This window comes from Corylus avellana, chromosome 2 (genome assembly GCF_965113065.1).
Source record: "Corylus avellana chromosome 2, dhCorAvel1.hap1.2, whole genome shotgun sequence".
NCBI lineage: Eukaryota > Viridiplantae > Streptophyta > Magnoliopsida > Fagales > Betulaceae > Corylus > Corylus avellana.
This window is the reverse complement of record NC_142491.1, coordinates 16,244,628-16,258,658: the sequence shown is the minus strand read 5'-3', so window position 1 is coordinate 16,258,658 and position 14,031 is coordinate 16,244,628. Positions and strand designations below refer to the sequence as shown.

General features: G+C 35.4%; 2 protein-coding genes across 2 annotated transcripts; both read left to right on the top strand.

The window, feature by feature from the left end:
• Positions 1 to 50: 50 nt before the first annotated feature.
• TIC62 (NAD(P)-binding Rossmann-fold superfamily protein) lies at positions 51 to 7,080 on the top strand. The gene is made up of 13 exons (XM_059579081.2): positions 51 to 279; positions 1,290 to 1,407; positions 1,504 to 1,576; positions 1,662 to 1,713; positions 1,861 to 2,037; positions 2,634 to 2,715; positions 2,851 to 2,923; positions 3,012 to 3,122; positions 4,129 to 4,281; positions 5,156 to 5,289; positions 6,166 to 6,366; positions 6,667 to 6,750; positions 6,856 to 7,080. Exons 1-12 carry the CDS (start codon positions 105 to 107, stop codon positions 6,719 to 6,721), a joined length of 1,404 nt encoding a protein of 467 aa, XP_059435064.2. The 5' UTR covers positions 51 to 104; the 3' UTR covers positions 6,722 to 6,750; positions 6,856 to 7,080.
• A 2,123-nt stretch (positions 7,081 to 9,203) lies between these two features.
• LOC132188741 (S-adenosyl-L-methionine-dependent methyltransferases superfamily protein) lies at positions 9,204 to 12,658 on the top strand. The gene is made up of 7 exons (XM_059603277.2): positions 9,204 to 9,355; positions 9,451 to 9,547; positions 10,164 to 10,302; positions 11,104 to 11,186; positions 11,334 to 11,468; positions 11,557 to 11,661; positions 12,366 to 12,658. The coding sequence occupies exons 1-7, from the start codon at positions 9,267 to 9,269 to the stop codon at positions 12,492 to 12,494; spliced, it is 777 nt and encodes a 258-aa protein (XP_059459260.2). The 5' UTR covers positions 9,204 to 9,266; the 3' UTR covers positions 12,495 to 12,658.
• The last annotated feature ends 1,373 nt before the right edge of the window (positions 12,659 to 14,031 follow it).

Here is a 14,031-nt window from a genome sequence, read left to right as displayed (position 1 = left end):
ACATGGAGTGGATCAACTGTGCTACAACTGCCCAGCTAAAAAAGCACCACAGGATAAAATACCGTTTCTTTCTCCTCAAAATTTCAAAAAAAAATTCCCCAGCAATGGAGGGTTGCTCCCTACAGTCACCTACTGTAACCTCTGTGCCATCTTGCTTATTCCTACGTGGGTTAGCTGAAAAACCTTTTGTACATGGCCAAGTCCTCAAATTTCCCAATTCAAAGGGGTACCCAAATGCCAGAAAGCTAAAAGTTCTTAATAACAGAGCTCAAGCTTCAGGTATATGGTTAATTCTTCTACATTCCATCAAACTTGTGAAATGGGGTTGTTTTAATTTATCTTATAATTTGACACCTCTGTTTTGGGTCTTTTTTTCATTTTATTTAGCTTTGATTTTGTATCTGTAACAGGAACCATTGAATAAGTTTTCATTGTAAAAGAGTAGTGATATTGGGTATCATGTATACCTATTTCACCCACTGCATTAGTTTCCTGTCTGTTGCACTCCATCTATAAAATTGTTTCCATGTTATCCAGTAATCCAGTTATTTCAGCAGACATACAAGATAACATGGTGGTGGAAAGGAACTTTAATGGCAGTTTAGCATTATGTGAAGTCATAATATGCGGGGCACTAACATATAAACATTCTACCGAGACCTCAGAAGAATTGTAATATTTTTGAAATATTTTAAGGAAAGTTTCAAACTTGACCTCTGGTAGGGTGTTTCTAAATCATGTCAATGAAGGAGGAACATCTGTAAATATCCCTTAAAATCTTCAAAAGATGTATGTACATATGCATATGCAATGTGCAATCTCTGGAGATGTTTGAAATGTGTCATCTTGCAGATTCAATGCTCTAGAAGACTTTTCACGCTGATGTTTATTAGAAATAACTGTTGTAGGATATGCCTCTATAAAATATTTCAGGTTTTGCTTCTTTATTACTTCAAAATATATCATTGGAAGTGTGGCTATAGGTCATCTGCAAATATTGCTCTGGTCAACCCACAATATTGCTGAACTAGATACATGATTGATATTGCAAACACAATTGATGGATGAGTTGACTTAGAGTTGTAAGGAAAGCATAATTGACACAGGCTATCCATTCCTAGTTCCTGTAACAATTTTACTTGCAATTGTGTCTTTAACCTATTTATGAAGGAAATAGATTCTTTTTAATTCCTCTCTCCCCCTGCACGATCTTGTTTGGGGTTTGCCAAAATATAGTCTTTGTATATCATCCTTTCCCATGTGTATTGTTGTCTATGGATTCCTACAAGGAACAACAAAAGTCCGGTCAGAGACAGTTGAAGCAATTTCAAAGAAAGAAGATTGGAAAGATGAGAATGTTGTATTTGTTGCTGGTGCTACTGGTAGAGTTGGCTCACGCACAGTGAGGTTACTCTCTGCTTCAAACTTCACCCTCAAGTTAAATTATCTCTCAATTGGATGCCTCAGTTTCTAAAATTATCAAGCTGTTGCAATCTCTTTCAGGGAGCTTTTGAAACTCGGGTTCCAAGTCAGAGCTGGCGTGAGGAGTGCTCAGAAGGCAGAAACTCTTGTGCAAGTACAATTTTGATTGTTAATTAGAATATTCACAACCATTTTTCTCCAAAATATATCAATAATGAGAAAATAATAACTCATTGCAGAGTGTTAAACAAATGAAGTTAGATGTTGAAAATGCAAGTGAAGGAACTCAGCGTAAGAAAAGAAAACTTTGAAAGTATCACTTTCTTCTTACTTGTGGTTGCTATTAACTTTTGAAACTTGGGATAGATATAAAATATTGTCATTTTAAAAGATATGCTCCTATAGCACATAACAGGTTGTTTTTGGTCTTTAGCCCAGCTGTAGAAAAGCTTGAAATTGTGGAATGTGACTTGGAGAAACAGGATCGGATTAGACCAGCATTAGGCAATGCATCAGTGGTTATATGCTGCATTGGTGCCAGTGAGAAGGAGGTCTTTGATATCACTGGACCATACCGGATTGACTACCTGGCTTCCAAAAACCTTATTGATGCAGGTGAATGAAAGATACTACTTGTTATTGCTTTGCATGAGTTTAGTCTTGTGGGCTTAACACCCACCATGGTTTCATATATTTGCAAGATCTAACTGAAATCTCACAATATTTCATTCTGTGGGCCCAAAAGAAATCTATAGAGGAATAAAATTGCCTAGGATTTTCTAATTAATTATTTATTATTAATAAAATTGAAAATAATTTTGGTTTTCTCTTGTGGATTTCTGCTTACATCAGATATTCCAAATAATTGACACAAGGGCCAACATCTGCATAATTCTCTCACTTTGTAATTATGGGTTAAATAACCTTGAACCCATAGTTTTAAGTTTTCTGAACTTTGTATATTTATTCCCCTTCTCATGAATCATCATGCTCCGACTTGCCTTGTACTTGACATGGAAGGGTTTCTGAACTCAAGCAGGCCAAAAAATAGCTTTATTTTCTCCTTTGTATGCCTGAAATCTATTATTTGGGAAGATGGGAAGGAAAATGCAGTTGATTTTTCCTTTTGAGGACAGAACTTGATTAAGTCAACCAATTACATTTACTTTAAGCTTGGAAATGCTTATTTTATTACTTCTATTGCTGTGCAGCAACTGCTGCGAAAGTTAAACACTTCATTTTGCTTACCTCATTGGGAACAAACATGGTTGGCTTTCCTGCTGCTATTCTAAAGTAAGTCTAGAAGTTTCCTCCTCACAATTTGCAGTATGTTGCTTATAGTTCAGTTTTCAACAAAAGACAAGTACTCTATGTATACTTCTTCATTAGTTTTCTTTTATTGATTGTCCTTCTCTTCTGCTTCTATAGTTTGTTTTGGGGGGTTCTGATTTGGAAAAGGAAGGCAGAAGAAGCACTGCTAGCCAGTGGACTTCCCTACACTGTGAGTGTTAATAGTATTAACTGCAGATAAGTTTGACAAATATGGGGATTTGTGGTGTCTGGTTACTCATTTAACAGTCTTTTTTCAGATAGTGAGACCTGGAGGCATGGAACGGCCCACTGATGCTTACAAGGAAACCCATAATATTGCCCTCTCACAAGAAGATACTTTATTTGGTGGCCAGGTGTCAAACCTTCAGGTATTCTTCCTGTACATTTTCCCCAAGTTGGCAATAATATTTCAGCCATGAGCACAACTCCTAAAAATGTTTTCTTTTTGACCGATTATGTATTGTATCATTCAATTCATTCAGTATTCAACAAGGCCCTGTTTATGTGACTGGAAAATGATTTAAAGCTCTCTGAATGTTGTCCTGCCACTCAATAAAAGCTGTAAAGGTGATAGCTAAGTTGCTGCATGCTCTCAGTTTCAAGGTTGAAACATTTTATAATTTCAGTAGAATCATAACGTGTGACCAGTCATCTTATCGGCAATTAAGGTCAAATGTAAACAGATATGGAAAAATATGGAATAATTTATCAATAGATAGTAAATTATGTTTAGTTTACTTGGCTGATTGGGATATAATTGAAAGTCCATATTCTTTGTGATTTTGTTCTTTTTTTTTTTTTTTCTCAAAGATTCCCCCTTTGTTTTTTTCCTTTCCCAAGTATACTTGCTAAGGAATTAAAGAGAGAATTGGAAATGATGCTTTGGATCATAGGTTTCGTTTTTTCTTTTCCAAATTTGATTTGTGTTGCTAGGGAATGTTCTATATGTTGATTGCTTTCTTAAAGTTGAAAAACTTTACTCAGCTTATATTGCATGTTGTACCCAGAAGGAAGAAAACTTTTCAATTATATTGACAAAATAGTGAAACTGAAAGATCAAATGCTAAAGAGACATCTTTTATGTACTTAACTTCATTTCCAGACCAAAAGAACTTATTGTAAGTGTGAATTTGTGATTTTTTCTCACATAGTGCTTATCCGTTTATGCTTAGATGCAAATTGTAACTATGCTGGATGTGCATTCTTACTACCTGCGATTCATACACTGCAGTGATTTATCACTCTGAATGGTGTCTTGTCATCTTTTACTTGCATTTCTATCTGCAAAACTAATTGTAGACATCCATATCTATATTTGGTGAAAGAAACTTGTCATAATCCCATCAACAACAGAAGCAACTTCAATTGATGCAGGTAGCAGAGCTCATGGCAGTCATGGCCAAAAACTGCAGCCTTTCATACTGTAAAGTAGTGGAGGTAATTGCAGAGACATCTGCACCATTGACTCCCATGGAGGAACTTCTTGCAAAGATACCATCTCAACGTGCTGACATTTACTCTCGAAAGGTACTTTGACTTGTATTCCATGGACATCAAACATGCTTGAAATGAGTGGCTTAAGCTACTGAAGCAAAAATTTGAAAATTTGACTACTAGGGGTAATCTAAGCGGAATGTGTTTCATCATTTAGCTCTATCTACAGCTGTTTACTTAACTAAAATAATAAAATTCATTTACACTGGAGCCTAAACCTGATCTCTATGTTCCTTAATTGATTTTGTTCTGATTGTTATTGAGCTTTCAACTTTCTCATTATCGAACTCTTGTCTTCTAATGGTCTAGACTTTCTGCAACTCTTGTTTTCAAACTGTTTGAAAAGGAGAGCATATTGAATATCCTGGAGCAGAAATGGCTCCTCTCTTGTAGCCTCTCCTCCATATCCTGTCAGGAGATGATAAATCCTTTACATGGGGCTAAAGCCATGCTAAGATGGTGGTATAGGAATCTTAATGGATGGGGTTGGTCAGAGGTCCTGCTCTTAATTATGACCTATGGCTAGCTTAAACTTAAAATAAGTGGTGATTTAACATAATATCAGGGGAGAGATCATTGGTTCAAACCATGTCTTTATAATTCACCTCTCATTTCAAATAAATATTCCATGTGTTGGACTTTACTTGTTAATGTAGAATTTGAGCCCACACTTGAGGAGTGTTAGAATATTAATTAAATGATTAAATTAACCATTTCTTATTAGCTTAAGATTTTAGGATAAATGGTAATTTAATAGCTAGGAGGTAGGGTGAATCATTGGTACCTTATCATGACTTCAATTATGAAAGATCAATCAATTGATTTTCCTATCTCATTGGATAGCTCACGAAATATTGCCAACTACTTTAGGAGCCAAAAAAAAATTACTTCTTTTTGGTGTTATCAGGATCCAGGTGCTGCAGCTGGGCCTGATTTAGCACCATCTAAGACTGTCAAATCCAAGGAACCAAGCCCTACCATTGAGAAGGAGCCTTCCAGTGCAAAAGCGATGGCGAGGCAACCCCTCTCTCCTTATTTTGTGTAAGCAGATATTCATCCTGCCTATTATATGTTGCATAAGCCATTTCTGATACTTTTCTGTTGAATCATAGATATTGGACAGTTTCTTTATGAGCTGATTTGATTTTGCTAGTTATGAGGATTTAAAGCCACCTAGCTCTCCATCTCCACCATCAAGTGGTTCCAAAGGAACTCCTTACCGTGCATCAACACCAGTAGAAGTAGTATCAACTACTTCTATGGAGATTGCTTTTATCATAAAGTAGATCTGCTATTATAATCTCCACTTTTAAGAATGAAGTATAAAATTTGGTAGTACAACTCTTTTTCTATGTTCAATCTAAATAGTAAAGGCTACGTTAAGTTTGGCAAAAAAAGTATGCTACGGGATTGCAGCCTACCAACAAGAATCAATTAAAGAAATGAAAACAAAGACGAAACAAATCCCTCCTGTAGTCAAATTAGTAACTGCTTCTGTAATTTTCAAAAGGCTGCTGTATGCAGCATATAGACGAATCTAGTGGTTGTGATGACCCTCAGTAATTCATGATTATGAAGATACCTATTTTCACCCTTCAAAACAACATAGGTGTTATGGTGGTTTACTCCTCAGTGGTTCTCATGTGGTTCTCATCTATTCTCACCCTTCAAATAAGGTGTTCTGCTACATTATTCCCATCTGCCTAAAGGTTGAAGTCAGAGTCAACATGACAAGCTGTCGAACTGATTAAGTTTGTGTCAAGAATATAAATGCTGTTTTATTTTCTTATCAGCCATTCTGAACAGCCTTGCTCTCTTTGCTTTGTTATGACCTTCTAGTGTTTATTTTTTTCACAACTAATTTTTTTTCTTCTTTTTTAATGATTCCCACACAAAATGCGCACACTTTGTTTTCAGATATGATGACTTTAAGCCCCCTACATCCCCATCTCCTAATGCACCTACCACGTCACTCCTCCCAACATCGGATGCGGATGGTGGATTCAACATGGCTACGTTGTCAGTGAACAACATAGCTCAATCTCCAAAAGCAGATAAACCAGGGGGTAATCAGCACCATACTGGACCGAAGCCAAGACCACTTTCACCTTTTACTATGTGAGTCTTTCCTGGGATTCATCTTTGTTTCTTTTTGTTAGACATGTTTTCATGAAGGTTATCTAGAGGGGAATCTTTTCCAAAGAAGCACAAATAAACTCTAAATCCAGGATATTAGTGTTCAGCATGGAAAAATTTTTGTTATTAAGCTTTAGGTCACGTCGAGACAATTATTATTACTTATTTCAAAAGTTTAAACTGATAGAAAAAAATGAATTTAATCATTTAATTAATATTCTAACCGAGATTAGTATCTTGTTAACTGAGTATCTACTTTCTCTTTTTCCAATAAATAACCAGGTACGATGACTTGAAGCCTCCAACTTCCCCACTCCCATCCCCAAGGAAATCTTAGAGAAATATCTGCCCTACAACTTCAACAAGGTAACAGTTCAAAGTTTCTCATACCCATATTAAATGAAGATGAGTATGCCTCTTTGAGGCTAAACCCTCAGCACAGAAGTGACACTGAATATGTGATTGGAACAGAACCATTGAAGCATCGCAATTAATGCAGAGGAAAGCAACTGCAAATGCGGGAATAGCTTCTAATGATAATTCTTATATAAATTTAACATTGATTCCTACGTATATATATAAGTGTTTATTTTCTTTTTCTTTTTTTCTTTTACTTGTTTTTTTTGTATTCTAAATGTAAACTACAGCAAGATCAGTTTGCCTTCATAGAATAAGATTAATACACTATGTTTCCTATGGTTTTGTATAATAATACGTCACTCTTTTTGTTCTGCGAAAACATTGCACCTATCAAGCTGCCTTGACTTGGGAAAGGCATCACTAGGTTGAATATTTTGAGTTCGAGCTCGACTCATTTGAAACTTTTTGCCAACTTCGGCTCGGCTCAGCTCGATTACAGTCATACTTAGTGTGCATGCTTTTGAAAAGAGGTAAAAACCTGAAGACAACTGTGGGTTTGAAGGAGAGGAGTCTATTATTTCAAATTTAATAGTAATTTTAAAAGCTAGCTCACATTTGAGAGGACTCTAAGAGGATTTTAGTCATTCTTATATCATTACTCGAAGGAGAGATCCCCTTTATTTCCTTGTGTACAAGAGAAAAATGGTAAGATGTCAGAATTGTAGAGCCTACGTCTCCGGTGTGTTAAGGCAAAAAAAATGTTGTCTTTGTTGATAGGAGTGAAAATACGGTTACAGTTAGCAATTATTAGCTAAAATCGCTAACCGTAATTGCCTAGGCTATTAGTAAAATCTACTAACCGCCTATGTGGTTTACGATTAATAACTTCAATAATAGTTAACCACTTTTTAAAGAAAAAATTTAAAAATTTAAAAAATAAAAATAAAAACAAAAACAAAAACAAAAACAAAATGACGTCGTTTTTATGGTAATATGATAATACCCTACTACATTATACGACATCATTTCTATATTTTTATATATTTGATCAAATGTTATTGTTTCTGTTTAAAAAAAGATAAATGCTAGTGATACTAACTCTTTTACTAATAGACAGGGGCGGACCTAGGATTTATATTATGGGGGACAAACTTACCTGAATATATAACTACATAGATACATATAGTATCTCTCTATATGTGTATTTGTATATGTTTATCTAAAATAAATATAGATAAGTCTTAAATTTAATTTCATAGTAAATTGTAAGTTATTATTGCATACAAAAGTTATGTTTTAAAATAAACTAAAAAGATCTATAGGATTTAAAAAAAAAAAAGAAAAAAAGAAAAGAAAAGTACATTTAGTGTGAACTTTTTCTTCTAACGAGATCACTTGGAGCTCCTATAAATACTATAGTTAAGCTAAAATAATGTTGCGAATAGAAAGTCACTAATTAAATGGGGACATTTTCAATTTTTTAAAGCTGAAAGAGTGGACAAAACTAAAAGAAAATTTTAAAAGGAGACAAAAATATAATTTTGGAGGGACAAAACTAAAAGAAATTTTTTAAAAAGGGGCAAGAATATAATTTTGTGGGGATAAATTTCTAAAAAATTATATTCTAATAACATTTTCAAAATGGTTGGGGGGGGGGGGGGGGGGGGGGCAATCCCCCTAATCATATGCCTGCTTCCGCCTTGCTAATAGAGACTTACTAAACTGATGTGTAGCTCATTCATTGGAGAAAAACAAAACAATTAATTAAGATAAATGTAAGTACTAATAAATGAGCTACATATCATTTTAGTAAGCTTCTGCTAGTAAAAAAGTTAATACCCATAATATTTATCTTTAAGATATTTTATTCAATCAACTTCAGCCGTCATTTCAAGAACTAGCGCTTTTAACTTTTTAAGTTTTCTATATGGAGAAAAATAATGTATCAATTATTGGGGTCTAAGTGCTTAACCTTTTATCAAATTACTTTTTGAGGTTTGAAATTGATTAATCGATCCTTAAAATATACCCCATTATCAAATCAATCACTCCATGCTCTACTTTGGCTAGCTTTTTTTTTATGGTAAATAATGAGACATAAATGGAAATTTAGTAGTGAGAATTTGTGTTAGCACGTTGAGTTCAAATTGTGTTCAAATATAAGTATATGATTATATAAGTTAATTTTAATTTAATATATTTAATTAAATTAATCAGATTCATTAATTTTAGGAGTCGAGTCAAACATTATCCGCTCTAAATAGAGTCGGATTCCAATCGTACCGAAATATAAATATAATCTAAATATAAGATTATATGAGACACTTTGAATTCGACCTCCTCAATGTAATTAAACGGATCGGCTTCTTGTATGGAATGATGCATGCCCCATGGGCCCATTTCTCCTTGAAATTATTAGCCCATATCTGAGAGTTACCTTGATCATGGTTTAGGGTTTCTCTGGTTCTATTCCAAGAGGAAGAAGAAGAATCGAACCCGAAAATCCAAAAAAAAAAAAAAAAATGGATACGAATCAGAAAGCAGACGAAACACAAAAGAAGAATAGCTTTGGTCCCTCCACTGCATTGGCTTACCTCGATCCTCACTACTGGTACCAACTTTGTCGACTCTCTCTCTGTTTCCTTATTCACCCCTATCATTTTCGCTAATTGCCTCATCTTGTTGTTGTTGTTGTTGCTGCTTCAGGGATGAGCGGTTTTCTAATGAAGAACATTACGAGTGGTTCAAAGACTACACTCATTTTCGCCACCTCATTCAAGCCCATATCAAACCCACTTCTTCTGTACTCCCCCCCTCTCTCTTTGGATTTATATGTAGTGTGTTTATTTAGATTTTCTTGTCATTTTATGTTTAAACTTACCAACATAGTTCTGTAGTTGATTATGTAAGACTACCCATCTTGTTATTTGAGCTATAATATTACATATATTTTATTCTAGATTTTCTTTTCATTATGTGTGTTAAACTTACCAACAAAGTTCTGTAGTCGATTCTTTAAGACCACCCATCTAGTTGTTTGGGCTTTAATGTGGCAAGTAGTGTTAGTCTTTCTCTTAATTAACAAACCTTAATGTATGGAGTAAAGGGTCTAATGTAGTAATGAGTTTGAGCTAAATACAACCATACATTAGCCTGTGGAAATTGGAGCTGCCTAATTTACTTGCTAAACCAGTTTGACTTGATGATGTTCTGTGCATTATTAGCTGATTTTGGGGTGCTTTGCATCGTGTTTTGGACTTCATAAAAGAATGGAAAGGAATAGAGAATTGAAATTGAGGAAGGAATATAAAATAATGTATCTGGGACTTGTTGGATTTAAATGTATCTGATTTCTAGTTCAATCAAATGCTTAACATGGCCTTGTAACGCTATAGTGATGAGAAATTTCTATAATGAAGGTGTTGGAGCTGGGTTGTGGGAACTCGCAGTTGTGCGAAGAGTTATACAAGGATGGGGTTACTGAGATAACATGCATTGATCTCTCAGCCATTGCGGTGGAGAAGATGCAGAAGCGATTAGCATTGAAGGGATATAAAGGTGTGTTATTGATATCCCTCAATAATCCTGCATTTAGTATTGTTTATATGCTTATATAAGAACTCCTCTCCCTTTTCTATGTACTTAATGTTTAAGGTAGTAAATTTCGTAGTGATATGCTTTTGAAAAGAGAAAATTGTTTCTTTAGCATTCCCACGGCAGTAGTTTTCATATTTATAAGCAGCGATTCAAATTTGCCATCTATGTACAATGACTACTTTGGCATAAGAGGCGCCAAACTTGGAAAATCATAAAGATGGAACTTATGGATTATTTGCGTATCTGTACGTTTATGTATTTGTAGATAGAAATTATATTACAAACTTTTCACTTTGGGGGAAGGACTTGTAGCAATCAAAATAAGTCTGATCGCAACTTTGAAACTTCAAATCGGAAAAAGTGGAACTTAACAAACTCTATATGTTGGTACATATTTGAAGCAAATGAAGAGACGGGGGTATTCAATATCATCCCTATTACAAACTGTGGGAAGACATATTTGGAGATGCGTTTTTCCATTTTCTGGACTTAAATTGTCAATACTGCAGAAGAATTTCTCGTAGTCCTGTTTCTAAATCACTACAGTCAAAGTCTGGCATAATTACTTTGTTTGGCCAAAACATTGCGTGCATTCTGAAAAGATATACTTCTAGACTTGTCCATAATGAATAGTAAAAGGCCATTTTTTCTTCATCTTCTAAACTAGTTTTAGGAGCTAACTTACGCAGTTAAAAGGTTATTTTTAACCTTAGTATTTTTCATGTTCTTTTGCCCCCTTTTTTTTCTTATTTCAATCATCAGAAATAAAGGTTCTGGAAGCTGACATGCTAGACTTGCCCTTTAGCAATGGGGTTTTTGATGTCATCATTGAGAAAGGAACCATGGTAAACAAACAATCTGTGATGGTTTTCCTTTCAATTTTGTCAGAATTTCTATATGTGATACTTGGAACTCTCATAATTATGATTCCTCCACTACTTTGTCTTTGACTTTAATGAGTCAACAATGTATTACTATTTTAAATTTTGAAGGATGTATTGTTCGTGGACAGTGGGGACCCATGGAATCCGCAGCCAGAAACAGTAACCAAGGTCAAGGCAATGCTTGAAGGTGTTCATAGGGTTTTGAAACCCAATGGGATTTTTATCTCAATTTCATTTGGCCAGGTGTTCTGATCAGATTTATAGTTTTCTTTTCCCGCTTAATAAATGTTTCTATTACTTTTAAATCTTACCTTGAAATTATCTCTCATAGCCACACTTCAGGCGTCCTTTATTTGATGCTCCGGAATTTACCTGGTCTGTTGAGTGGAGTACTTTTGGTGATGGATTTCACTATTTTTTCTATGTCTTGAAGAAGGTTAGTCCAGTTAAAACCAGAGGCTTAGTTGTTCTGTATTCTTGTTGAGGCTATCTTTATTGTTAGTACATATTTGGATGCCGGATGGAATTGAAGCATTTCACTGTTTTGGTAGGGGTGAAATACCTAAGCATTTCAATTGTTAGTACATATTTATCTACATTGTTGTTTGACATCAAATCCATTTTGTACTTAGTAGGGGTGGCAACTCAGGTTCACATGTCAAGTTTGGGTCGTATTGAGGAATGAGTATAAGACTATATAGGTTAATTCTAACTCGATTCATTTAATTAAATGGATTAGACGTTTTACCCTTAAGCCGTTAATTTTGTGTTAGGTAACTTAGGTTTAACAGTTGTGTCAAAATTGCTCATCCAATGTCACGTGTTGGGTTCGGGTCATGTTGAGACTTAGGTATAAGACTATATAAGTCAACCTTAATCTGACCAATTTAATTAAATGAATCAGATCCATTCATCCAAACCTGCTAATTTCATGTTGGTTTTGTATCGAGTTCACGGGTTCTATAAAAAATTGCCGCATTTCGACTTTTTTTTCTAGCATATTTGGTGATGACTGATGCCTTGTATCTTTTGTAATGATTCTATTATTGGGGTTAGTTTGTGCGCTGATATGCTTTAATGAAATAAAACTTTTGATCAAGTCAATTAATCTGCTTTAAATGATAAATAAACATGTTCCAGGGAAAGAGATCGTCTGATGGCAAAGGATGTAGTGAGAGCTTCAAGATGCCATCGATTTCTTTGCTTCACGAAGAGTTAGAAAGTGAAGATTATATTTTTCGGACCGCCATTGACGACATGGACAATTAGAACTGATTGTATTAGTTTTTTGGGTCTTCAATTTCCCTGGTGTAAACTGGATTTGATTGTACTCCCAAGCACTGTTCACTTAAAGATACCATTAGTTCTGAGTGTGATATAAATAGATTCTGTTGGGTTTATTAAATTAGGTTGCCTTAGCCATTTAACTACGAGTAATGCTATTTTTACAGCTACACTCATTTTACACTGGCTAATGTTGCGTGTTTTAAGTGGCTAATACTTTTGTATTTTTAAAGTGGTTGACATAAGCAGCCACTTAAAACGGATTCGGATCCTCTCCAGTCCTGTTGGACTGGAGGCTGGATCCTCTTGGATTGGAGATGCCTCCGGTTAATGGCCTTAAGAGATCCTAGGGCCATTAAGGGGACAGTTGTCCCATTAAAAAAAATAATAATATTTTATTATTTTACTTATAAAAATAAATACAAAACAAAATAATAAAAAAATTCATTTTCCTATGATGGACTCCCAAGGGGCTCCGACGATGCCAAGTTACAACCAAGGGGCTCTGACGATGCCAAGCAAGTGCTGGATCTCGTCGTTCCAGCTTCCAAATATGGTTGTCATGGAGTGGTGTGATTTTTCAGCGTTTGGCTTCATCCAAGACTTCATGTTTTGCCATGACCTGTTGGTGTGTTGGAGAACATTTCTTCTGGGATTGGGTTCTGTTGATTTGGATTTGATTTTATTTGGTGCTTTGATTTGCCATGACCTGTTGTTTGGATTTGGATTTGGCCCTTAGGGTGTTGATGAGGGGTGAAGAGTAGTGAGGAGGGAAGGGAGGAGGTAGTGGATGAGAGGGTTTTCTGACCAATGCGGGGAGGAGGAGAGAGACAAGAGGGAGGACGGAGATGAGGGAGAGGAGGTTGGTGGTGAGGGAGGAGAGGACGGAGAGGAGGTTGGTGATGAGGGAGAGAAGGGTTTGTGGTGAAGAGGAAGGGGGTATGGTAGTGGCAGCGGTGGGTTTAGCCACCAAACAGTGGCCCTTGGGGGTGGTTCCTACTAAACCCATTTATTTATTTTTTATTTTTTCCTTTTTGGCCTTTCGGCCACCTTCAGGCCAAGCGGTGGCCCTTGGGGGTGGTCAAACCACCCCCAAGGGCCATATCAAAAGACCAAAAAAAAAATTATTACATTATTTTATTATTTTTATTATTATTTATTTTTAAAATGTTAAATAATAAAATATTAATATTTTTTAAGTGGGACACATGACAGTTGAATAGCCCTAAGATTTCTCCTAAGGCCATAGGATTTCTCCCAAGGCCATCCTGGCCATTAACAGGAGGCCTCTCCAGTCCAGATCATTTTCCATTTAAAATATGTTACATAAATCGGTATTAAGTGAGTGTAATAAATGAACATAAAAATTAACATTTCTCTTTAAATACTGCCTATATGAAGCCCTAATTAGCAATTGTGGGGTGTATGTAACTGTGCTGTTGAAAGCATCTCTCTAGAATGGTAGGCTAGAACTATAGTGCCATTCAAAGTGAGCAAAAACTAGAAAAAAGTTTCTATGGCA

Bases quoted from the DNA above. Each gene is read 5' to 3' on its own strand.
- LOC132188741 (XM_059603277.2), top strand. From the start codon at position 9,267: ATGGATACGAATCAGAAAGCAGACGAAACACAAAAGAAGAATAGCTTT. The intron at 9,548-10,163 runs GTACTCCCCCCC...TCTATAATGAAG, and splicing joins ATATCAAACCCACTTCTTCT to GTGTTGGAGCTGGGTTGTGG. The intron at 11,187-11,333 runs GTAAACAAACAA...TAAATTTTGAAG, and splicing joins TCATTGAGAAAGGAACCATG to GATGTATTGTTCGTGGACAG.
- TIC62 (XM_059579081.2), top strand. From the start codon at position 105: ATGGAGGGTTGCTCCCTACAGTCACCTACTGTAACCTCTGTGCCATCT. The intron at 1,714-1,860 runs GTAAGAAAAGAA...TCTTTAGCCCAG, and splicing joins TGCAAGTGAAGGAACTCAGC to CTGTAGAAAAGCTTGAAATT. The intron at 3,123-4,128 runs GTATTCTTCCTG...CAATTGATGCAG, and splicing joins GCCAGGTGTCAAACCTTCAG to GTAGCAGAGCTCATGGCAGT.